At 44.2% G+C, this 26007-nt stretch overlaps 1 protein-coding gene and 1 non-coding gene across 2 annotated transcripts; one reads left to right on the top strand and one right to left on the bottom strand.

Annotated features, from left to right (window-relative positions):
• Positions 1-2753: 2753 nt before the first annotated feature.
• LOC142576837 (U2 spliceosomal RNA) lies at positions 2754-2939 on the top strand. Its single transcript, XR_012826978.1, has one exon. It is a non-coding gene; the product is annotated as a U2 spliceosomal RNA (small nuclear RNA).
• A 5046-nt stretch (positions 2940-7985) lies between these two features.
• LOC142576121 (uncharacterized) lies at positions 7986-10048 on the bottom strand. Its single transcript, XM_075686077.1, has 3 exons — positions 10022-10048; positions 8194-9499; positions 7986-8108 (listed from the first exon to the last, which is right to left on the bottom strand). Coding segments are annotated over exons 1-3 (1311 nt in total). The 5' UTR covers positions 10025-10048; the 3' UTR covers positions 7986-8106.
• Positions 10049-26007: the final 15959 nt, after the last annotated feature.

The following is a 26007-nucleotide window of genomic DNA, read 5'->3' as shown; positions in this document are numbered from 1 at the left end:
ACCCGACTTTGTTTAACAAACCGCGTGCCACCAGGGGACAAAAGAATAAGTGTCATCGCACACCCTACATTCAAATCTTGTTTTCTAATCAGTCATCAGTCAGACCATTTACGGGCTGAATGCTGCAACGCTGAGTAGAAAGCAATGATCGTAACAGTCAAATAACCACTCTGCGGTTGAAAGGCCGTGTGTAAGTGATAAGTGATGTTCTACCGATGTTGAATGGTTGTTTCGGGGTCAGGGAAACTGCAGTGAATGTGGTAGCTTTTCATTTGTGTCTGTTTTACCTGTCTGTCTTACCTGTTTCTGTCTGTGTTACCTGTGCTGACATTTGCTATTTTTTTAACGTCGCATATTTCAACTAATATCACATCCACGGCCTTTATTGTGATTTCGTAGCATCGGGTGTGATGGATCCGTAGTAGAGGGCTTTCAAATTTCGACCCCCTGAAGTTTTATTAACATGCACCGATACCGAACTAGCACACAGCACCACGTGTTTAACCTCTGTAGAAACTCGGCCGCCGCGGCTGGGTGGCTGCCACGTCCTCAGGATCAGCAGTCGAGCGCGATAACTACGGAGCCTACACATCTGGGCCGCTTTTATTGCTTCATTGTAGTTCGAAACGTAATTTATATTTCTTCTGTGGGATATTACACACTAAGACTACGAAATGAAACTTTCTAGCCCATTTATATGTTTAACTTGAGTATATAGCATGCGCTTTCATTGAACAATTTATTTTGTGGCTGTATTCTGTTTAGCAGTGCTTCCATAGTTATTCTTAATTTTGTTTTGAATTCTTTTACCTTACTGTAGGGGATGCAGATGAGGGTAAACAAAATATTGAATGCATACCAGATTATTTGGTGCCTTACATGTGGCTTATATAGCACTAAATCAGGACTCTGACGTGGTAATTGACTATAAAGCCTTGTTTAGCATATTTTCTGCACGAATATATTTGAACTGGTAATTGCTATAAACCGATCACCGATGCTGCTAAAATAAAATAGCCATACGGCTTCTCAACACTGAGAAGAAGTGCATTCAGTAGATAGCAATTTACGATGTGATAGCTTGTTTATACTGTCGAGAAATTTAAGGATTTTAAACACAACAAGCGCTACAACTCACTGCAAATTACCTGCAGCGCATGTCTTGCTTCCATACCCACTAATGCTCGCAGCTTCAAGCTGGCGCAGGTGAATTCTTAGCCTCTTCTTGCATAACCTGATATCGGCATGTGTTCCAGAGAATCCTTGTGTCGCTGGCACGCCTCCAGACTGCACTGAGCCCTCTTGATTCAATATTCTGTCACAACCTTTAGAGGAGACTTCAGGGTGAACAGGTTGTCAGTCCAGGACGTGATTCCTTTAAAGTTCTCTTCGCAGGATGTGAGCATGCTCATAACGTCACCGCTCAGATAACATAAGTTCTTACCATCATGAACATACTCTTTTAGTGCAGTTAAATATGCATGCTCATGGCTCGTCCAGCCCAGCATTGCAGCCCCGCACTGCTCGTAGTTTTTCGTTTTTTTTTCAAAATTCCTCTCACAAGAAAGCCACCAATACGGTGAAAAATGCTGCACTCAAATGAAGTCAGTGCTTCTTCCAGTCATTCCGTGAGTGGTTCGCGCACTGGCGCACGCAACACCTGGGCATTTCAGACCATAAAACGCCGTGCACGTGTCTCTCTCGACCGGCCGTAATGAAATGTGGGGTGCGCAATGGCGGCCGGCCGTCGGAAGGCGGTACTGACCCCTTCACAGAATGACTCCACCCTCCGAGAGGGCGCGCGCATCGAGGCACCCTAAGCGCTAGGGCATAAAGCGCCGGAGCGCGTGCTCGCTCTTGAGACACGTGTGACGGATTCGGATCAATGAGGAAATTACGGGAAATTAAAGGCGATTATGATAGTTCATTGTGTTTGCACGACCCGATGAGTTTGGATTGCATAAAACAATTTGCAAACAAGAAATTGCAAACAAGAAAGTCGCATTGTGGACAAAGAAAGCAATTTTGTGTCACGCTAATTAGGCAGTTATATGACTCAAGACCACGGCAAGCGGATGAGAAGGCGATGCGAACGGGGCTCGATAACGCTAACGCGTCCCACTCAAAGGCGATGCTTAAGCGCCGTCCAGCTTCTTCCACCTGATCGTGCCGGGATAATTACAGCTGTGATAAAGAAATCACGGCCATTCCACTCTGTGAAGTTGAATGACCAACGAAGTTGTCTATGCGGGCCCCTTAGTGGCGAGCTGCCCATTGCCGTGCGTCAAACGCCGTATGCACTTAGACGGAAGGCGAGGCGCGACTACTCGACGCTGTTGAACCTCGGAAAATGACGAGGCACGGGGAGTTATACATAGCCATGTACTGTTGCAAAACGGGACACGATGCCTTTTACTAACGAATTCTGGCACGTAGAACAGACACGCACCCGGTGGCGCACACTGCGTTGCCGTAGCCAAGGCGATCATACGTTGGTCGACGTCCCGCAGTGCAGCAATGGTTGTGAGGTCATTCGAAAACCACCAGCGGTCACACACAACGCACGTCACACAAAATTGATTCCCCGTAAGCTCCCTCGAAAACCTGGCCATTGCTCCGGTGAAGCGTCCCATGTTTGCGAGATCGGAGCCACATGGACGGTTTGCAATTCTTTCCGACTGCCGCTCCTGGAAGGCAGCACGCTTACGGGACCGCCATCATGGGAGAGCGGAAGGAAAGTAAGGAGATAAGCAAGCTCTTGAAAGGCGGACGCCGGGGAAAGTGTAGTATCTGCTCTTATCTTAACTTTATTACGGGTTCTATTTGGACTTAAAGCATTAAACTTATTTTTTGCACGTTGGCGGAGTGCTCAATGCCTGCTTCACCTCCGCTGCGGTTCGGCGCGGTATTCCATTGTGATCGGAGTCGGCCCACGTATGGGGACAAATTCTCAATCTACATGACTCGATAGACCCATGCAATGTTCTTTCTTAAACATAGCCATGTACAGCTTCGCTGTACAAAAATCATTTACTGTAGGCATCGCAGCGTTCAAAGCCGCTGACCACCGCACTGGCTCAGCGGCAGTGGTGCTCCACAGCTGAACAGAATGTCATGGATTCAACTCCCAGTAGCAACGTAGACATTTAGTCGACTTGATTAGGTTCCATGGTAAGGTTGCTCGGTAATGTCATTCTAGGCCATGGCGGCTGCCTTTCGATGGGGCTGAAATTCAAATAAAGAAGAAAAGGACGCTCGGGTGCTTATAATTTGTGCACTTGAAAAATTCCAAGAGAATCACATGATTCTTGAGCGTCCATCGGTGACATCCCTCACAATTTATATGTTGCTTCGGTTTGTTCGACTTTACAAATTGATTTTTTTTAAATCGGAGCTGACAAGGTGAACTACAGGAAATTTTGATCTTTGTTAATGTGGTCACCAAATAATTCCCTCACTTCAGGTCGGGTCGCTCCGCAAGGGAAAAAAAATATGTTTTCTCAGTGCAAGCTATCCCGCCTAATTATTTTGTACAATTGCATGAAGCAGGCTAAACAATGGTCACATAGCAAGACGTGGCACGTGGGAGCGCCGTGGCGAAAATGCGTTAAAAGTATTTGTGTGGTATATTCACGACCTATCATGTCACGGTTGAAATGAGGTGGCCCGCAAGGCTAATGTTAATATTGTATTTCTGACTTGCCAAAAACTTTAGTTTGTGCAAGCACTCGCACAAACGGCCACTTGTTCCGTTGAAGCGGTTGCACGGTTTTTGTCTAAATGTCGTTCTAATGCAAATTTCCTGCATTTAACGTCACACAGGATATCACTTTCTCTGCGAACCGCGCAGTTCTTGCTGAATAAATACGTGCAGAACGAAATGCTGCTATTTGAAATATTACTATATCTCCGAAAAGTTAAAGAAGGGGTGAGAAACACAAATACCAGCTACCAAACAATGCTAAATGCACTCCTAAAGAGGTTTGGTTTTGCGTGAGTTTTTATATTACCTAGCATTCTTGAAGGCGGGATCGCTACCAACCTTCTGAATTGGGATGGGGTCAATTTGCCATATCTCAACCTAAAGGAAGCTTTCGGTGGGGACGACCTCATGGTTCGGGATGTACACCCGTCTCCACACGTTTATGCCCCCTAATGGCCGGGCACATCTCTGGGAGCATGGTGTTTCCTATTTCACCGGTAAGTAGCCGCCGTCCGCTTTAGTCGGCCTCTTTATACATGGCGCACCAGCTGCAGCAAGACCCCACGTGATTGGATACGGGGCATCAAGAGACCACTAATAAAATCACTAAAGGGCCATTTTCTCGACATTACAATTTCCACAACTACTCTAGCGTGTGGCCAGTGAAAACCTGTACCGATAATGATGACCCGTAAGTCTGACGCGGCGCCGAGATTCAGAAAAGAGGTGAGGCGTGCAGACATGACACACGAGTAGAGAAGTGGACAACACGAACGCCTCTTTTTTTTTGCATAATGAATCCTTACCAACTAGCTGAGCTTTCTGTCGAGATTCAGAGCATATCGCCTGCCAATCACGGTGTTATCGTATTGCATGAGTTGGGCTTGTGATATTCGGGTATGAGACGTAGCGCTATGTGCTCAAATCACGTCGAACACTGGAAGAAAAATTGGTGGTTGCTTGCTTCCTTTAACCGTGTACTGATTATTTTGTGCATGTCAACTCGATATAGAATAGAAGATTTTGGAGACAAGCGCATCAGTTGTTGGGGATAGTCGGCTCTGAGGAGGCTTTCGTTTTAATGTTACGACATCCTAAATAAAGAAAGCTAGAATTGTGAGCAGCTCTTTGTTGAGTTGCATCGTTGTAAATTACGCTATGGCCTGGCTCCGGAGTTTATACGACCAGTATAGATTCCGTGGTGTGTAATTTAAATTTGGACGAGAAAACCTAACCTACGCCTAAATGAAAGTAAATTGATGAACGATGAAATGTTCCAGTAATTTTACTATAATACCGCGAGTGCGCTAATGAGCGACATAGAGATCATCAACCGTAGCTATTCGCACTGCGACAAATATGCGAAAAAACTCCAGCTGCCATGATCCTCCAGAACACGGAAAAGTTTACTAATCAAAAGCATGTATTATTCCTGTGGACCTAATCATCCTCCCATAGTCAAGCTGATTAAACATACACCGATGTGCAAACTAATGTTGATCACGAATCTTGTTGGGCCAGTCCGTTCAAAGATTCAAGCAAATTTTACACAGCGTGAGGCAGACACGTCATGAACGGAAACATAGACGAAGACACATATACTGCGCTTTGTGTCTACGTCTGTGTCTCTGTTCACATCCTGTCTTCTTGCATTTTAATATTTTGTTGAATGTAACAATGGGCCCTCATTGATGACATGAGCCTAATTCATTGTAGATTACCCTTTGCTGGTAATTGAAGTCAAAAGTTGTCCTAATTTTATTGGACATATCCTTGGTGCACATGACTGAATTGAAGCTAGCGCACCGTTAATTCTTCAATTTTTTAACGTCGCCCTTCGTATGAATAGGTATAGTTTTTGCATCCTTGCAAAAGCAGAAGCAGATTAGTATGCTTTGAATAACGGCTGCCTTTAATTGTGCAGTTGCAACACGCCTCCAAAGGGAAGTAAGTTAAAAGGATCATGAATGAAAAGCGTTTATTATTGATCCGAGGGGCCTGATTATCCTCGCATAGCTAAGCTGATTGATCATATAGTCTTAAGCAAACTGATAACAGTCACTTTTAGTTTTGGCTAACCGCTATTCTACACTTCGAAAGCGCTGCCGAACATGCCATATTTGCTTTGCGTGTTTGTTTACTAAAAATTACGGTGAACATGAAATTTGAGTCTATTAGAATGAACGCATTGGCGACATTTTGTAAGTTGGAGTAACTGTGGTCGTCGCCGAAGATTTTTTGATATGCGTATCTTATATCTGAAGATACACGGTACTTCAACTGATTCACCGAAAATTCCGAAACTGATACACATCTTTGCCAGTTGATCATGATAAAAATAAAAGAAACCTGAAGAGTATCTTGAGGCACTATCTAAGATGCATGTATCTTCGATAATGCCCAGACCTGCGAGGTGGCGGGTTTTCAGGCTAAAGACTTTGAACTGGCAATTTTATACGCTGGATATTTAAAGTGCTGCTTCCAAAAAAGATTTTCATTTTCCATTCACTAGCCTTTACGTCGGGCGGACCATTTTTATACTTAAAGATACATAAAAATAATAATATTAAATTAAGCACTATTATAATATTTCTTTACACAAATACTTCTTACCTTTTACGGTAAGAGAAAGGTATCCGGTATGGTAAGGCCAAAAGACACAGAAACGAAATAGAGCTAGTGATATCCATCCAGATTTTGCCTTTTCGCGAATTTTGACACCCGTGCAGCGTCGACGCGGCCCGCAGGTTCCTTGCAATGACTCGTGAAGACTCCATGAACTCTTCTAGCGTTGGTATGAATCTATGGTTAACACTTTCTCATTAAAAGATTACATAGCGTCATGATCAAAGTAACAACTATGTAGCATAAATAAATAACCTGTCAAGCGCCGAAATGCCGGGAATGCGAGAAACAAAATATGAAATTCATCACGTCAAACCTACGGGATCACATGGATTATTCCAAAAGACATTCAAAAAGAATTTAGTTTGATCCCCAGTTTTAACGTTAGATCAGAAAATTGTTCTTGAAGAACGGATATAAGCAGCTTTGAAAAACTATTCCGTCTTTGTAAAACAGTTTCTTGCTTTTCAAAGGCCTGTGATGCCTGTGTTTTCCCACCGTTAATTACCTCTAAAGGCACCTACATGTTTGACCTAAGTTTTTCTCTGGCCAACGTGGACATAAATCGGAGGTTTGCACAAGCATGACCGCATCTCGGCGACCAACTGAACAGGGTTTGCGGAAGAATACGCAATGCAGATGAACGTAGCGGCTTCAATGATTTCTTCGTTAAGGCATCCGTCTTTTAATCTATCCCTCACCAACATTCCGACTCCGACCCTCACCTCATCCTCACGTCTATTCTTGTAGCTGAGAGAAAGTTGGGGTCAGGACGTCCTAAGGACAGTGCTTACATCTGGACGAGTCTGGCGCCGAGCTGAACTTTAATCCAAAGAGATCTAAGGGGAGGAGGTCCCCGGGATTGATGAACACCTCCTCAATATAAGAAATCTGGGCTCACCAACACCTTTATTTGAAAAACTTGGGAACCATTGGACGTCAAAAAGAACGAGGATGACTGTGTTCACGTGAAGACAGCTAACTCCACACCGGGCGCTCCGATTCGGTCTGCTTGAAGGCACGTTGAGTGTGGCACTGCTGACAGAGGTTCGATTGTGTAAGCTAAGCTTGATTGTTTAAGTAATCACCCACAAGTGAAAGAACTAGAACAGTATGCTCAATTGAATTTTCTAGGTTGGCAGTATTTGTCCAAAAATACTGTTTCAAGTTAACAGGCGGAAACTCTCCATGGACAGACATCAAACAGGCACTAAAAATTCTCAAAAATATTGTGGCCCTCTTTTGGACATGTACTCATTTTTAATGATATATCTGCAAGTAAGAAGTACAAGCTGTACAGTGCCGTCATCATTATAGCGTCTGACGTTACGCAGACCACCTATGTAAAAAACACGAGCGTTATAACTGAGGAAACAGCAGCATTTCACGCCCATAAACGTCACAGTCCCACTATGTTTGATGCCGCAAATCAAATTCCGTCTTAGTTATATCTTCACGCTATTTGTTGCGTTCTTTCCCAGGAAGAACGCCGTAGATAACTTGGGAAAGCAGATAGCTATGTTTAATGAGGGAAGAACGCATCGCAACGAGGAACAACTCAATGGTCCTTGTTGCGATGCCAATAGCAATCATTATCACCTACATGCACCTTTATCGTTGTACCTGTAGCAAGATCATGGCTACCGTCACCACCAAATTCTGTACAATTGAAACATTTATTGTGAAAGAATATTTAACAATATGCACAAATGGGTCTAAGCCCAGTATGGTCTTCGTTTTCTTTTCTGTGCTTCATGTCCTCTGAAGAGTAGAATTATTTCTGCAATGAGAAAAGATCACACATGATGTATTAGTTTGCGGCCTAGTAGCAATCTAGCTTTTAGAAAATGCTCTAATGTACTTACACTTCTTCCTGCGGACGAGGGTGTTGTACTCAAAGGGAGTGCCAAGACCATAGCCATAGTTCAGGCCGTAGACACCGAAGCCGTGGCCGAGACCATAGTGACCAGCGCCGTAGCCTAGGCTTCCAACACCGTAGCCGTAGACTGGGGTGGCGTGGTAGGCAGCGAAGGTTGGGACAGCGTGAGCGACAGTGGCGACAGCTGGGGCATGGTGAACGGTGGTAGTAGCAACAGCTGGGGTGGCATGAACGGTAGCGAAAGCTGGGGCAGCCGCGTAGGTGGCGACTGGGGCAGCGTGGGCGACGGTTGCCACAGCAGGAGCGGCAGCCACAACTGGGGTAGACTGAAATACTTTGGTGACAGCTGGGGCGGCGTATGTGGCTACAGCTGGAGCAGACTGGAAGGTGGTGACGCGGGACACGGCGGGTGCGGCAGCCACGGTAGCAACAGCTGGGGCAGCGGCGACAACTGGGGCGCTCTGGTAGACCTTGGTCACAGCTGGGGCGGCCTGGTAGGCGACACGGGAGACAGCTGGGCCAGCAACGACTGGAGACGACTGGAAGACCTTGGTCACAGCTGGGGTGGCCTGGTAGGCGACACGGGAGACAGCTGGGGCAGCAACGACTGGAGAAGACTGGAAGACCTTGGTCACAGCTGGGGCAGATTGGTAACTGACGCGGGACACAGCGGGGGCAGCTGCGACTACTGGGGCGCTCTGGTATACCTTAGTGACAGCTGGTGCCGCCTGGTAGGTGACGCGAGAGACAGCTGGAGCGGAAGCGACGACTGGTGCGCTCTGGTAGACCTTAGTCACAGCTGGGGCGGCCTGGTAGGTGACGCGGGACACAGCTGGAGCAGCGGCAACGAGTGGAGTTGACTGGTAGGTGGTGAAGCCGGACACGGCTGGAGCAGCGGCCACGGTTGCGACAGCTGGGGCGGACTGGTAGGTGGTCACGCGGGACACCGCTGGAGCAGCACCGACGGTGGCGACTGGAGCTGCGGCGTAGGTAGCGACAGCTGGCGCAGCCTGGACAGCAGTGACAGCTGGGGCAGCGTGAACAGTGGCCACGGCTGGAGCAGCATGGTAGGCGGACACCGCTCCAGAGAAAGCTGGGCTAGCAACAGCGTAGCCGGAGGCTGGTCCATAGGCAAGGCCGTGGCCGACACCGAAGCCGGTGAGGCCGGAGTAGCCGATTCCGTGGCTGAGACCGTAGCTGGTTAGGCCGACACCATGGCCGAGGTTGTAGCCACCGTGGAGGAATCCAGCAAGGGCACTGGAGGCTAGGGCCAGGATGACGACGACACGGAACTGTAATAGTGGACGTTAAGTAAGTGATAATTTTCTGTAATCTTTCTATGAATATTTCGACTGGCATTAGTTTAATAGCCGTAGTTTCAGAGGAATGAAAAGCTATATGATTTTTTTTCTGGAGCACCCGATTTTCAATTTACACAGATTTACTTTTATCCTTTGTGTGCAGCTACACTTATTATAAAAAGAAAGGTTTTATTCGCAGGCTATGGAGAATCAAAATTTACCAGCAGGACTTTGCACGTTCGTTGGGCTCGCTGAAGAAGGAGCATGAGTTGTCTAAAGAACCTTTTTTAGTTCATGTTTTCACAGCCATAGGAGCAAAGAAGCCGGAATTCTGATAAACACTGAAATAGCTAAAGAAAAATATAGCTTTCCGTACATTTATGCACATCCTGTCACCTGCGGCTTGCTATCTTGAAGCTAAAACTGGATAAGATTGGCGGCTACATGATCTGAGTGAGTTTTAATCACGTTCTACCGACAATAGATGGAAATCACCAAGCGAGTTAGGCTTACCATGACTGTGGCAGTAGGACCTTTGAGAAGAGAAGGACTGCTGATGTTTCCTCGTGTCCGAGTCGCTTATATAGTCACTGCGAGAAGAGTGAAATCGAAAGAGAACGGACGCTGAGTTAGTGAGGAGAGATAATGCAAACAAGTGTCACCTTTATCCATTATTTCATTCTTAGCTCGGTGAATACTTAGAATCGGAGATCCGGTTAAGCACAGACCGTTGTATGCAGCAGGAAGAATGCGGAGTGCAGTTTTATTTAGGTATTCTATTTTCTATCTTTAGGAGTGCCTTTTCTGACGATCGGAGCTCTCGCGCCTCCAGCTTTGAAGCAGAGTAATCTTTTACTTAGGACCCCCGTACGCAAACGTGATTGAGCAAGAAAGCCACGCGGAAGGTGAAGGAGTAGGGAACTTGGCGTTTACCACGGCGAGTGTGAGAGGGTTGATATGCGGCAACTTGCCCGGCGCGAGTAATTTGTATGGGGCAACGTCGCGGCCCTCAGGCATCATCGATCTTGTGAAAAATGAGATGCAACAGTCTTCCGCATTGTGTTCAGGTTTTTGAAAGATTTGCTTCTTCCCTTGAATTTAAATGGGTTCGTGCCTTTTATCAGGCTATTGACGAAAGTATACAGATAGCTTCTATACTTCAATTTGCTACACCACTTTTAGGGTTTCATGGCGTGAGCAGCCGCTATCAAGAAACTACAAATCACTGAAGGGATGCTGCTTAAATGTACACATAGCGATATCACACTACAGTTTTCAGACAGAAGTTGAGCGCTCCAAAGCGTTCTTTTCGTATGTGTGGTATATGGACGCGAACGACTTCGTTGAACGTTGGAGTGCCTTCTGGGAGTGTAAGCCTATCTATTTTGAATATTACCTGCTATATCTTTTATTACATTGAGAAATATGTCCTGAAGAGCAGGAGAGCAATACTTTATACAGGAGCAATCGCTTTCAAACAACTGCGGAAGACAGATTTCTTTGGAAGAAAAAAAATGATAATTTTGAATTTTTAGAAAATCTTTCCTCATATTCAATAACTAAAACACCGCATTTCAGTTCTCTGCCATTAGTCATTGAGTGTCCTATACTTCACCGAGGTAGCTTGATAGCGCTTGCGATTCCAAAGATAACTATTACCAGAGATAACTATTATCTACAATCTTTTTTATTGTGTGATGGAAACACAGAAAAACTGTGGAGGAACCTTGGTAAAATATTGGAGCGGAAACAACGCGCAGAACCTATCGGTGAAATTAGCCTAGAAGGTCGTTTACTGTACAAAACAGACATGGAGAATGCCTTTAACGAATACTTCCTGAACAGAGAAACACAAGCGCATGCGCGCACCAAAGCCACTCACTCCCTACCCGGAAACTCAACCACAATCTTTTTCCATCCAACTAATGTTGGCGAGGTCTGCTCTGTATTTCTGGCAATGAAAAACTGTAAAAGTTGTGATTCAGACGACCTGCAGATAAAACCCATAAAATATGTCATACACGATATAGCCCCCATTCTAGTTAATATCTATAATAACTATACTGCTGAAGGCATCTTTCCATCAAAAGTGAAGGTTGCTAAAGTCATTCCAATATATAAGAAGGCAAACAGGCTCAATATTCAAAATTATCGCCCCATATCAATTTTACCGCACTTTTCTAAGGGACTTGAAAAAATAATATTGATCCAGTTAACATCCTTCTGTGAAAAATATCGCGTTGTCACGAAAGCTCAGCATGGCTTTCGAAAAAACAAATCAACACAGTTAGCACTACTACACTAGAAAGACCATAACTGCAATATTTTGAAAGGAAGCAACTGACAAGGGGTATATTTATAGAATTTACTCAGGCTTTCGATCATATTAACCATAACCTATTTTTAACAAAGCTTGATACGTATGGTATCAGGGGCCTCCCACTGCAGTTTATTAGGTCATATTTAGAAAAAATACGGCAATATGTGCACATAAATAACTTTAAATCGTTTTCTGGCGAAATGAAAACAGGAGTCCCACAAGGAAGCATTCTTGGACCGCTGCTTTTTAACTTGTATATAAACGATATTGTTCTGATCTATCCCAAGGCAAAATTCATCATATATGCAGACGATACTAGTGTGTTTATTTCATCTAGTTTAATAAACAGCGCAAACGAGTTTCTCCAGAACATATCCTCATGGTCTATAGAAAATTATCTAAAATTAAATTCAAATAAGACAAAAGCCGTAATCTTTTATGCGAAAGGCACAAAGATTCCACAAAGCCACACTTTAGAGATGAATAATGGGAGCATAGAAAGAGTAAATGAAATTAAAGTATTAGGTACATATTCTCTAGGACGCTAAACTGGTATCGCCAAGTAGACTCTGTCGTACAAAAGCTTAGCCGTATCACAGGAATGCTAAACAAGAACAGATATCGTCAACCAACATCTGTAAAAATATTAATTTGCCACTCACTATTTGCATTATACATTGATTATACACACCTTGTGTGGGGCACAACAACTGAAACTAACCTCAGGAAAATACACTTACTACCGAAAAAGATCGTACGTATCATTGCAAACGTGCAATATCACAGTCACAGTGAGCACCTCTTTAAACAATACAACATACCTACAATCTACTCTCTATACAACCGCTCTCTCCTTCGTATATGCCACTCAAATTCAAACTCTGAAAACAGTGTATTTAATGAAATTGCTTGTCTGCAAAGCAACGCAGCTACCTATATTAGCCGTCACGGAGTATACTGGTCTATACCCCCTTCAAGAACCAACTACGGTTTGCAAACGACGTAAAAAAAGTTACCCAGACTGCTTAATTCATTACATGGCCCTGGCATTGACATCATTAACATAACACGGTCAGAACTGTCGTTACTTATCACAACTTTATCCCAAATAATGAATCAAGCGTAATTTCTTTTTCACCTGTATTCACATGTGTGTCTTGTTAAATGTTTGTAATGACATAACTTTTGCTCGTCCTTTTCTTTCTCTTAATTATTCCAATATTAATCGAACATCGTATCTTTTCACCTTTAATTATGCATCGTCAAGTGCACGCGATTTTCACTTTTATTTACGTATTGCCAAGTGTATGTAATGTGGTGGTGCGTACAATCTGCATTGCTTTTATTTGTCCTTATCCCATTTCTTTGTTCCTTTTTTGTTTATTCCGGTATAGAAAATTCTCTTGAATCGATTGATGATTGTAATTAATATTTATATGTAATGTTCTTTGCGTCCGGTTGATTGCGCTACTCACTGCCACCATTTAACATGGGGGCTAAGGGCACATGAGACTGCCTCATTGCATCTTTTATCTTAGCCCCCGTCATTGTATTTTAGCAATGGACACAAATAACAAAAGAAAGAAAGGAAGAAAGAAACAAAGAAAGAAAGAAGGAAAGAAAGAAACTGAGTAATTTGGGCATGAGTGCAAACCTTGGCGCGGAATCCTATGCGGGAATTGAAAGGCCGCACTTATAAATTAAATAAATTTTGTTATAGCTTGTGCAATGCCACGTCCTTGATAGAATAAGTATACCTGATTGTTAATGCTATATGATTGGCTATTATCTTCTTTTATTAAACAGTATCCGCAGATGCCTGTCTAACGAAACATTTCGTTAGCGTGCGTTTTCGATATACGTGATAGGAAATGCTGCATAGGTAGATTCATTTGATACAGGGTCCACAGCAATATAACGGCGCAAATTTGCAAAGAGAGGCAAGTAGCATCCTCTATTTTGTACTCGATAATTGAAGTTTTATTTTAACCATTACATAGGCCGTGCATGACAAGTAGCAGGCTAGGTGCGGAAATAAGCCACAGGAAATAAGCGCGGTTGCTGTCCTGCAGAATCCGTATAACTCGATGCACTTTTGTTCGTTGTTACAGAAATATTGAAGTTTGATGACGCACAACAAATGGGCTGTGATCTGATTTTCCAATGGGTTCCTTCGCACGTAAGAATCTATGGTAATGAACAAGCCCATCACCTCGCCAAAGAGGCTCACTCTCATATGACGCCCTATACCAACTTCGTCTGCCTGTTCGACACGGCACGCCAAGTAATATCGCATGCAGTCAGAAATAACTATACACCCTGACAATCGCGTCGCCGCCGGCGTTTCACCCAGGCCACAACCAAACTCGGACTCTCACCGGCCGATGGGGCCCTATTATTCCGTCTCCGCATTGGGTGTTTCAAAACTGCGGAGCGGATAGCTCGACATTCACGCACTGTCAGTTCGGTCTGCCGGAATTGCACTGCTGGAGTTGATGGAACACTCACAGGCATCCTACTCGACTGCGCGGCTTACAGCTCAGCTTGAGAAAGACTAATCGCCTCTTACCGACGCCTAGGACTCCCCACAGCCCGTCCTGAGGATTTCCTTTTCCCTATGGGTTTTTCATGCTTACTCAAACGAGCCTTTGCTGCTCTAATTGAGTTCTTGGAATTTTCTAACCTTTATAAGCTGCTATAAGCCCCGTTTCGCGCTTCTTTCTTTTTTTCTTCAGGGCCTTAAGCTCGACTTCCGCCCTTCCTTATTTTTCTTCACTCTTTTCCCCTTACCCTTCCCCCGTGCACTACTGTTGAGGTGACCCCCTAAGAGAGATACAGTTACGGTACTGCACTCTTTTTCCTTTCCCTATTGAACGTCACTTAGTAGTAGTAGCTGCAGAAAGTGTGCAACAGTTAGCTGTGATTTCCTGCACTCTGACATCCACTTAGATATTAGTTTTGTATCATAGGCGTCCTGATTATTAGGTGCTAACTGATGAGGTTATGTGCATAGCAGAATCCTCTTGTTGAATACATTTATGTTCTTCTGACTATCATATGTCTTGCGATACTCAGGCTCGGGTAAAACGCGCTATGTGACCGGATGCTTCGTCTCAGTCAATGCTAGCTCCTGCAGTGGCGTTACAGCTAGGGCGCTACTCAGCAAAATTCAAAGTCGCCGCTACATTTCCAGGCAGCAGTGGCCGCATTCGAATGGAGGCAAAGAATGCAAAAAAAAAAAAAAAACGCTCGTGTACATAATTTGGGTGCGCTTCGAAGCATTCCCCTCGCAATGGACCTGTAGTTTACCCTCCAAGTGTCAATCGTAAACTTCGGAATGCTAAACCCGAGAACCATATATATATTTATTTGTAGCTATGAAGGAAACAATAAAAAATCTAAATCTTGCTAATGCGCTTCGCGAAACATGCCATCAATTGAGGTTCTGGCCCAATTGATGGCCCTTTATTGTGCTATCTTCGCGATTCCCTCACGTATGGGGAGTGTGTAACGCCTGATTCAATTTCGCCGTGGGCCTGCCCGGTATTGTGCTCGCTTCGGGATCGGCTCACGTATCAGGAGTGTGTAACACCTGCTTCACTTGCGCCGTGGGTCAGCCCGATATTGCGCTCGCTTCGGGCTCGGCTCACGTATGAGGAGTGTGTAACGCCTGCTTCAATTCCGCCGTGCGCCTGCCCGGTATTGTGCTCGCTTCGGGATCGGCTCACGTATGAGGAGTGTGTAACGCCTGCTTCACTTGCGCCGTGGGTCAGCCCGGTATTGTGCTCGCTTCGGGCTCGGCTCACGTATGAGGAGTGTGTAACGCCTGCTTCACTTCCGCCGCGGGCCGGCCCGGTATGTCCCGATTCGGGATCGGCTCACGTATGGGGAGAGTTTATTGCCTGCTTCACTTCTGCCACAGTTCTGCCCGGAGTAGCACTATCTTTGGGTTCGGCTCACGTATGGGGACTGTAACGCCTGCTTCACTTCCGCCGCGGGTCGGCTCGGTATTGTGCCCGCTTCGGGATCGGCTCACGTATAAGGAGTGTGTAACGCCTGCTTCGCTTCCGCCGCGGGCCGGCCCGATATTGTGCTCGCTTCGGGATCGGCTCACGTATGAGGAGTGTGTAACGCCTGCTTCACTTGCGCTGCGGGTCGGCCCGGTATGTCCAGATTCGGGAAGGCTCACGTATGGCGAGTGTGTAACTCCTGCTTCACTTTCGCGGCGGGTCGGCCCGGTATTGTGCCAGCTTTAGGATAGGCTCACGTACGGAGAGTGTGTAACGCGTGCTTTACTTCTCCCACAGGTCTGCCCGGCATTGCACTATCTTTGGTATAGCCTCACGTATGGGGATTATAACGCCTGCTTCACTTCCGCCGCGGGTCGTCTCGGTATTTGCCAGATTCGAGAACCGCTCACCTGGGGGGAATGTGTAACGCCTGCTTTGCTTCCGCCGCGGGACGTCCCGAAATTGTGCTATCTTCGGGATCGGCTTACTTATGGGGTGTGTGTAATGCCTGCTTCACTTCTGCCGCGGGTCGGCCCGGTATTGTGCCCGCTTCTGGAAGGGCTCACGTGTGGGGAATGTTTAGTGCCTGCTTCGCTTCTGTCACGGGTCTGCTCGGAATAGTACTATCTTTGGGATAGCCTCACGTATGGGGATTGTAACGCCTGCTTCACTTCCGCCGCGGGTCGTCCCGGTATTTGTGAGATTCGGGAACGGCTCACGTCTGGGGAGTGTGTAATGCTTGCTTTCCTTCCGCCACCGGTCAGCCTGGTATTGTGCTATCTTCGGAGTAGGCTGACGTATCACCACGACCACCACCACCATCATCATCATAATAATCATCATCATCAGCCTGGTTACGCCCACTGCAGGGGCGAATGCCGCTTCCAAACTTCTCCAACTACTCCGGTCATGTGCTAATTGCGGCCATCTTGTCCCTGCAAACGTCTTAATCTCATCCGTCCACCTAACTTTCTGCCACCCCCTGCTACGCTTCCCTGCTCTTAGAATCCAGTCCGTAACCCTTAATGACCATCGGTTATCTTCCCTCCTCGTTACATGTCCTGCCCATGCCCCCCCCCCCCATTTCTTGTTCTTGATTTAAACTAAGATGTCATTAACTCGCGTTTGTTCACTCACCCAATCTGCTTTTTTCTTATCCCTTAGCGTTACACCAACCATTCTTCTTTATATAGCTCGTTGCGTCGCCCTCAATTTAAGTAGACCCCTTTTCGTAAGCCCCCAGATTTCTGCCCTGCAGGTGAGTACTAGTAAGACACAGCAGTTATACGCTTTTCTCTTAAGGGATAATAGCAACCTGCTGTTCATGATCTGAGAATGTCTGCCAAACGCACCCCAGGCCACTCTTATTCTTCTGATTAATTTAGTTTCATGTTCCGGATTCGCGGTCACTACCTGCCCTCAGTAGATCCATTCACTTACCACTTCCAGTGCCTCGATAGCTATCGTAAACTGCAGTTCTCTTCCGAGACTGTTAAACATTACTTTAGTTTTCTGCAGATTAATTTTTAGACCCACCTTTCTGCTTTGTCTGTCCAGGCCAGTGACCATGCATTGCAACTGGTCCCGTGAGTTACTAAGCAAGGCAATACCATCAGCGAATCACAAGTTACAAAGGTATTCTCCATAAACGAGAATGAAGATGATTAACCGAGGGGTCCCATTATTTTTTTTATTAGTCATATCATACTAAGCCAACAAACACTGACACCATGGACAACATAGGTGAAATTACTTGTGCCTAATAAATGAAATAAGGGAACGATAAATTAATGGAAATGCAAGTGGATTTCAAAGTGGAAGTGGAAATGAAGTTGTTTTTCATCCACTTTAATTTCCATTAATTTATCGTTTCTTTATTTCATTTATTAAGCACAAGTAATTTCCCCTATGTTGTCCTTGGTGTTAGTGTTTGTTGTCTTCTTATGATATAACAAATAAAAAAATCGGATCCCTTGGTTAACCCACTTCCTTTTTGTTTATACATAACGAAGATCTCGAATCCTGCAACATTGATGCCTTCAGGTAGCATGTCTGGGTTTATTAAACAGTCGCCTTCACCTAAAAATATCACGTTCTCGTGACGCCTGCGGCAGAAAGGACGTTTCACAGTGTGCCGCCAAGGTCTGTGAGTGCTGGCCCTGGCTTACAATCCCAGGGTTCTGCTAAGAAACATAAATAACCAAGAAAGTATACGGGGAAACGGCGCCGCGGTAGCTCAATTGGTAGAGCATCGCACGCCAAACCCGAAAGTTGTGGGTTCGGTCCCCACCTGCGTCAAGTTGTCTTTTTATCCACTTTAATTTCCATTTATTTGTCGTTTCTTTATTTCAGTTATTAAGCACGAGTAATTTCCCCTATGTTGTGCTTGGTGTCAGTGTTTGTTGGCTACTGAAGCTATGACTAATAAGGTATTGTCCATTAACTCTTATCCCCAATTTTGTTACTTTCTTTATGGAAAACTACGGTGGTTGTGGAGCCACTATATATGTCTTTCAGTATTTTTATATAGGGCTCGTCCACACCCTGATTCCGTAATGCCTGCATGACTGCTGAGGTTTCGACTGAATTAAAAGTTTTCACGTAATGAATGAAAGCTATATATAAGGGGTCGTTATATTACGCACATTTCTGTATCACCTGATTGATAGTGTCAACATGGCCTATTTTAGAGTATCCTTTACGAAATCCTGCCTGCTCCTTTGGTTGACAAAAACCTAAGGTGTTCCTGATTCTATTTGCGATTACCTTAGTAAATACATTTTAGGCAATGGACAGTAAGTTGATCGGTCTATATCTTTTCAAGTCTTTCGTGTCCCGTTTCTTATGGATCAAGATTATGTTTTGGCGTTCTTCCAAGATTCCGGTATGCTCGAGGTCAGAGGCATTGCGTATATAGGGTGGCCAGTTTTTCTAGAACAACCATCCTTCAACAAATCTGCTGTTACCTGATCCTCTCCAGCTGCCTTCCACCTTTGTGTAGCTCCCAAGGCTTTCTTTACTTATTCTGACGTTACTTGTGGAATTTCCAATTCCTCTAGACTACTCCCTCTTCCATTATCGTCCTGGGTGCCACTGGTACTGTATAAACCTCTAAAGAACTCCTCAGCCACTTGAACTATCCTATCCATATTATTAATGACATTGCCGGCTTTGTCTCTTAACGCATACATCTGATTCTTGCCTATTTCTAGTTTAGTTTGGACCTTTAGGCAACAGCCTTTAAACAATAAATTGCTAAATCCATCGATTGTCGTTAAAGCAGCATGTCGGGAATTCTCGACGTGACATAGCCAAAGCGGGAATGCAGAAATAGACTATCGTGATGCTGGCTGATGGTGACGGCAGCCATGTGGTTGGGGCTCATGAAATCCAGACTATAAGCAATTAGACAGAGCTACTATGATAAAAACTAGCAACAAGTGTTATTACGCATCACATGGCTTGAAGTATCATGGCGGCGAGGAAGTGGATGTGCGAAATTTGTATACAGCAGCGGTGGCCGTGTGACCGCCATGAGCGTAATAAGTGCGATAAAACATCCTTCTAATGTGTAGAACCTGTGTTTCCGGCTTCTAATTCTATTGCGGAGCATCTGTGCTACACTGACGTGAATTCTAATCGTAAGGTACACAGAAAGTGGTCGAAGTCTGTAGAGATATATATGAAAATCTATGTAATCTATGAAATCTGTGTAGTTTCGCAACCAGACGGGAACCCGTGTGGGCGCGAAAATTTATTCCGGAAAATATCGAGTGCCGACCAGTCGTCGAAAAAAAAAGGAAAAAAGACGATTTGGCCCCATTACGGGAGCCTTGTTGTGAGAGAAATACAGGTTAAGATGAACGCGTTTGTGCGCACAGTGGAAAACTTAGTATGGGCAACCTAATTACAATAGCAATTCGTTACACGGAACCTTTTGTCTTCATATTTCACGAAACATGCGCTACGTACAACGTTCAGGCAAAATGGTTCATCGTCATCATCATCATCAACGACATCTTCACCATTGACAACACTAGCAATATCATCATCACGAGTCTATTTTTTATGTGTACTGCAGCACGAAGTCCTCTACCAGCACTCTCACAGCCCTACTGTCTTGCTCTTGCTCTTGCCATCTCATGCCTGCCTTTTTGTTACTGTCTTCACACCGCCTAAGTCTTCGCTGTCTCTGCTGTCCTTAACTGTGCTTCCCCTCATTTGGCACCCATTGCGTCACTCATGTAGAGCACCGGTTGTCTGCCTTACGCACTGCATCTTCTGCACAGCTCCCTCTTTATGTTAACTATGTACTATATAGCCTACACTGCTTTAGCCTATAATACTGATCGCAATGTTTCTCTCTCAACGCTTCTCTTAACATTCCTGGCTCCATCACTCGCTGAGTAGTCGTTAAACTATTCTGAAGCCTTTTTTAACCTCCAAATATTTGCCCCATATGTTAGCACCGGAAGAAATCAATGACTGTCCCCTTTTCCTTTTAACGATAGCGGTAAGCTAATGGTTATGATTGGTTATTATTATGGTTATGATTTGTTCATGGCTGCCCAAAGCCGATCTGAAGCGCGCTCCAGACCGGCCGAAGTGTGTCGCATGAGCTGCAACCCATTTTTATCCTTCTGTATTATGATCAGCGTCCCTTGTGAATAATTGATTTAGACGAACGTACTCTTGCACATCTAGAGGCTGGCTGCTGATAATGAATTCCTCTTCTCTTACCACGGAAAACACGGGGAGGTGGGAGTTGCAAGTTCAAGACCATGAACAAAAAATCCACTTGTCGAAACGTCGGCTCGTGGTTTCAGCTTGTTCTTGTTTTGCTCATCGCCTTCTCTTACCGGGCTATTAAAGATTAAATTTGTCTTTTGCGTGTTGATCATCAACCCGACGTTTACAGTTTCTCGGTGTAAGTCCTCAAGATTTGTTGAAATCTATCCTCAGCATTGCTTATCGGGAAAATGTCCTGCAAACCGTAGGATGCAGAGATAATCTCTACTGGCCCTCGCTCCTAATGCTTCCTGTATCATAACTTGAATACTTCTAAACACGCAGTGCATAGTTTTGAAGCAATTGTGTCTGGTTGCCTGAACCTTTTCATAATTGGCATGTTTTCCGCTTCTCTAGGGAAGAATCAAGCTATCCGTCGGGGTCTTTATAGATATTTGCTGCAATATTCTCGTATACGTCCTGTACTGCGTGATTATGCACTGCCTCTATGCCTACTGGCGCCTCTACTGAACCAAATTCTTTTCCGTAATCTGTGAGAAACTACATTGTGAGGTTGGTGGTACTCCACTTATTTTTGAATTACGTAATTATACATGGATGTTATTCTTTGTAGAATACACATTGTGCAAGCCAACTTTCTTTTCTTGGTGAATTGAAATGGTGCCTTGTTTTTATTGGACAATACCTTGGCGCGCAATACTGAATTCATACTAATGTGCCTATATTTCTTCAATTCCTGGACGTCTCCGTTCTTATGAATTAGTAAAGTGCTGACATTCTTGCAAAGGCAAAAGCTACACGGTATGTTTTGAATACTGACTGACTTCAATTGTACAGTTGCTACCTGCCCCCAAAAGGCACCAATTTAAAAAGATATTATGAAGGAAAGAACTCATCTTTAATCCTAGTGGCCTGATAATCCTTCCACAGCTAAGCTTATTGATCATAGTCTCATGTGTAAACCAATGACGGTGACATATTCTTGGTTTGTAGCACGAAGCGACACAGATGACGATTAGAAAGAGACAGAACGATCGCTATTCCTGTCTTCTAGTCTTCGTCTGTGTCACATCGCGTTATAAACCAAGAATATGTTACGATACTAACTGGTCCAACTCTCCATGCTTTTGCAATGACGGACACTTACTTTTGCTTCACAGTGACTCTTCTTTTTCATAGCCCTCCAGAGCATGCTACATTTTTCAAGAAAGTAAAAGTGGCTGGCGCTTGCTCTTCGTCAAGTAGGAAAGTAACAAGTTTGACATTAGCGCTGCTTAACGATATGGTCATATACTTGATGGTGTTAGTTTACTAGTAAAACGGGCGGTAATTAAATTGCAGTCCTTTCAAATAAGCTTTATTGCTACATTTGGTAGCCTTCACTACCTGTGGCAATCGTCATAGGTGCTGCGATACGTGTAACTTCTATCTTAAGAAACACGATACTTCAAGTGATGTATCAAAAGTACCCATACTAATACATCTCCCTATGAATGTATCATGATACAGATACAAGGTACCCGAAGAATCTCTTAAGATAGTATACAAAATATATCTGTATTCGATACTGGCCATCTCTGCAACATGACTGGTTGTCTGGCTGCACAAACAACTTGAACTGATGCATTTATACGCTGGGTTTCTGAGCGCTGCTTCCAAAGAATATTTTAATTTTTCACTGACTACATTTTATGCCCCGGTGGGCACATTGTGCTCTTGAACCTATATCAAGGAGAACTAACAAATTTATGAGTATTACTATTATGTTACACCAATGAATAAAAGTCCAATTTTACCATGAGAAGGGTGCTTGGTAAAGCAAAACAGACGATAAAACAAAATACGGGCAGTGATAGCTACCCCTACTGTATTCTTCAAGGCATATTTAAGGGAGGGGGGGGGGCGTTGGAGGTAACTTTCAGGCAGCGTTGACGCTGCCTAGAAAGTCCCAGCAATGGCTCGTCAAGACATCATGGATTCTGACAGCGTTGGTATGAAAACCGTTTCACAATGAAGGACTGAATAGCATCCTGAATAAATTAAACACTCATGATCGGGACCCAGCAAATTAAACTTGGCATCTTCATAAAACCCATCAAGCGTCAAAATGACCAACATCCGATAAAAAATCTAATTAATGACGTCGCTCCTGTGAGGTGACATTGAGGCTTCGACAAGAGATTCAGAAGCAATGGTGTTCGGTCTTTAGTTGTTCAGTTATATTACAAAATTTATCCTACAGAAAAATTATTGTCAGTATTGAAAGATTATTTTAGCTTTGCACACTGCTTTCAAGCTGGTCAAAGGAGACAGTCTACTTATGGTAGTGGTTTTCCACTGTTCGCTACGTCCAATACTCTCACATGTTAATGCGAAGCATTCTTGGCCAATTTCCAGCGTTTTGAATCTATCTATCTATCTATCTATCTATCTATCTATCTATCTATCTATCTATCTATCTATCTATCTATCTATCTATCTATTTATCTATCTATCTATCTATCTATCTATCTATCTATCTATCTATCTATCTATCTATCTATCTATCTATCTATCTATCTATCTATCTTGTCTCCTTCGTCGTGATACGGTCGTGGCCATTCCTCCAACACTATATATATCAGCATTGCTATATGGAGGCATGCATGCATATAACATGCATACATGCAATGCATATAACATATAACATATAACATGCAATGCATACATAACATGAATAACATGTCATGGCATCATTGACAAGATATATTTCATGTGACATGTATTTATATATGAATGGTATGAATGATATGACACCGTCGTGGTCATTTCTTTAGTTCAATATATATAAAGATAGGAGTTGCGTAGATAACCGGTGGATGATTAGAGATACATAATGAGGGCCGAGGGAAGGGAAGCGCCGCAGATGATGGCAGAAAATTACGTGGGGTGATAAAATTAGGAAACTTGTCGGTTCAGCTAGGAATAAGGTAGGACAAGACTGCTGTAATTGGATAAAGTTGCGAGAGGCGTTCCTCCTGGCACTGGAGAAAAAATAGGCTGGTGACGATGATGATGCTAGGATACCAATGAAATAGATTCATGATCTGACACTGGGGATATGACTTGCATGACAAGTGTGGCGTGAAATGAAAGACATCGATTTCAGGACAGCTATTGTACGTTGGGTGATGAACGAAAAGACATAGAGTGACGTGTCATGTCATGACATCAATAATATGGCATGATTTTCATGGTACCTTGTCATAGCGTAATCTACGTGAATGACATGATGCTGTCATGGTCGGTTTTTAAGATCGGTATACATGTGGATATGAATGATATACATGCGTGCATGACTTGACATGAATGACCGGACATAAATGTCATTACATGATTATCAAGCTGTCATGCCATTCACGCACTCCATGAATTTCATGACATGAAATTATTGAAAAGAAATGCATGAGCATGCCATAGCTCCTTAGTCTTGTCATGCAATGCACGCATATCTCGCCATGCACATCCTTATACACATCAATTTAAATAATGAGAACGCGCCATCCGCTGATGTCATTTATGTCATTCACAACAATCAAGTCGTGACATACATTTCATTCATATGATGCCTGCCCCATCATTTCAGTCGTGTCATAGATATATTCATATATATGTTTTTTGAGAACGAAACTTACGTGAATGGCAATCATGTCATTACATGAATGCCATAAATGAGATGACGATAATGAATTGAACGATAAGGCATGCGTTCATTCCACTAAACATTTGCTGCATATGCGTGTCAGAGCATTCATCTGTGACCATTATGACATGTCGTGGCATGTATATATCATAAAATGGTTGGCGTGATTCCCATGAATGTCATGACATGCGCAAGAAGAATGAGATGTATTCATGGCTTAAATGCATGCATGCGTGCACGGCATGACATCACCATGATAAGAAGTTACGGCGATCGAATGGGCCGATAACTATATGCTCGTGTTCAGGATGCGGTGATGATTGTTGTACGCTTCCAGCTTCGTAAGGCGACTCTCGCATCTTATTATCGCGTTAAATCTGTTGTAAAACCAGGTGGCACGCGTAAAAAGACCTATGAATTCCGTCAGGGGTGGTTGCATCCGTCCGAACAGTGATTGAACGACTGAACGAATGTTGGTTTCAGAGCGCCAGACAGCAAGGCGCCGCCTCCTCATTATTTCCAAAGCTCCTGCCGGACTTTCCCGGCTCTTCTCTGTGTTACCAGGCTGCTTAACCAAACATGGAGGCGCGCTCCTTCCTAGTGCACATAGCCTCCGAGTACGACAAGGCTGGATCGAATCCCACTAAGGCAGCGCCATCACGGCTCGGCCGAGGCGAGCTGCCGTACTGCGCCACCCGCCAGAATGGTTACAATGTGAGACGGACTCAAGGTTATGTTACAGTATTGCCGTCAAGTCACCCGTTTGTGTATTCTAACTGATACCCTGCACTGACCTTAGTGAGCACTTAGTTTCTTCGTTTGTTACACTCTCTATCATCAGACGCTCGTTCACACGAATTAGACCCACCCATAATATATACACATACAAAATACAAAAGGGATATCGTTGAAATTAATTAGCTCGTTCGTAGAAGTCATGAAAACGTCGTTACCGTTGTCGTTGTCTTGTTCCTGTCATCAAACATACGCTTTCGCTCTAAGTCTATTTGACTGTACTCGCGTCATCGAAAGGAATACTGGCTTTACACAAACATGTCTGTCAGCCTCGTAACGCTTCGGGGTACCACAAGCAATGCTGTATAGCAAGCTGCCAGCAAAATGCTTCGCATAAGGTCGATTCGCACAATGCGTGAGATGTGCACAAGTTTTGATCGAGTTTTTACATTGGCCAATATTGACATAAATCGGCACTTTGTGCTAGTGTGAGCGTGCCTTGTAGACCGAATGAAAAAATGTTAGTAGAGAAACATGAAATGCAGCTAAACGAACCGGATTGAATCATCAATTCTTCTTTACCCTTACTCCGGCCAATTCTCCATCACTCGGCCTCACCACACGGCTTCCCCCTTTTATTCTCGCCCTTACGGAGATTCTGACACTAATCCTGGCCTCATTATCACCTGCATTCTTCAGGGTGAGGCAAAGTGAGGATGAACACTTACTAATGAGAATGTCCACATCTGGGCACTGCGTCTACTGACGAGTCGAACATTGATCCCGAGTGATTTAGGACGAAGAGATCCGAGGGATCGATCGACACTTCCTCAATATAACTAATGGAGGCCCACCAAAACCTTTATTTGTCAAACATGAGAACGACTGGAAGCCAAAGGGATTGATTATGACTTTGTTCATGTATAATCAGGTAACTACAGACTCGGCACTCCCAGTATGTCTGAGGTTTGACTGTGTAAACAGGATTCTTCCTTTGAGCGAT

This window comes from Dermacentor variabilis, chromosome 3, assembly GCF_050947875.1.
Source record: "Dermacentor variabilis isolate Ectoservices chromosome 3, ASM5094787v1, whole genome shotgun sequence".
Taxonomy (NCBI): Eukaryota; Metazoa; Arthropoda; class Arachnida; order Ixodida; family Ixodidae; genus Dermacentor; species Dermacentor variabilis.
This window is presented reverse-complemented; position numbering and strand designations above follow the sequence as displayed.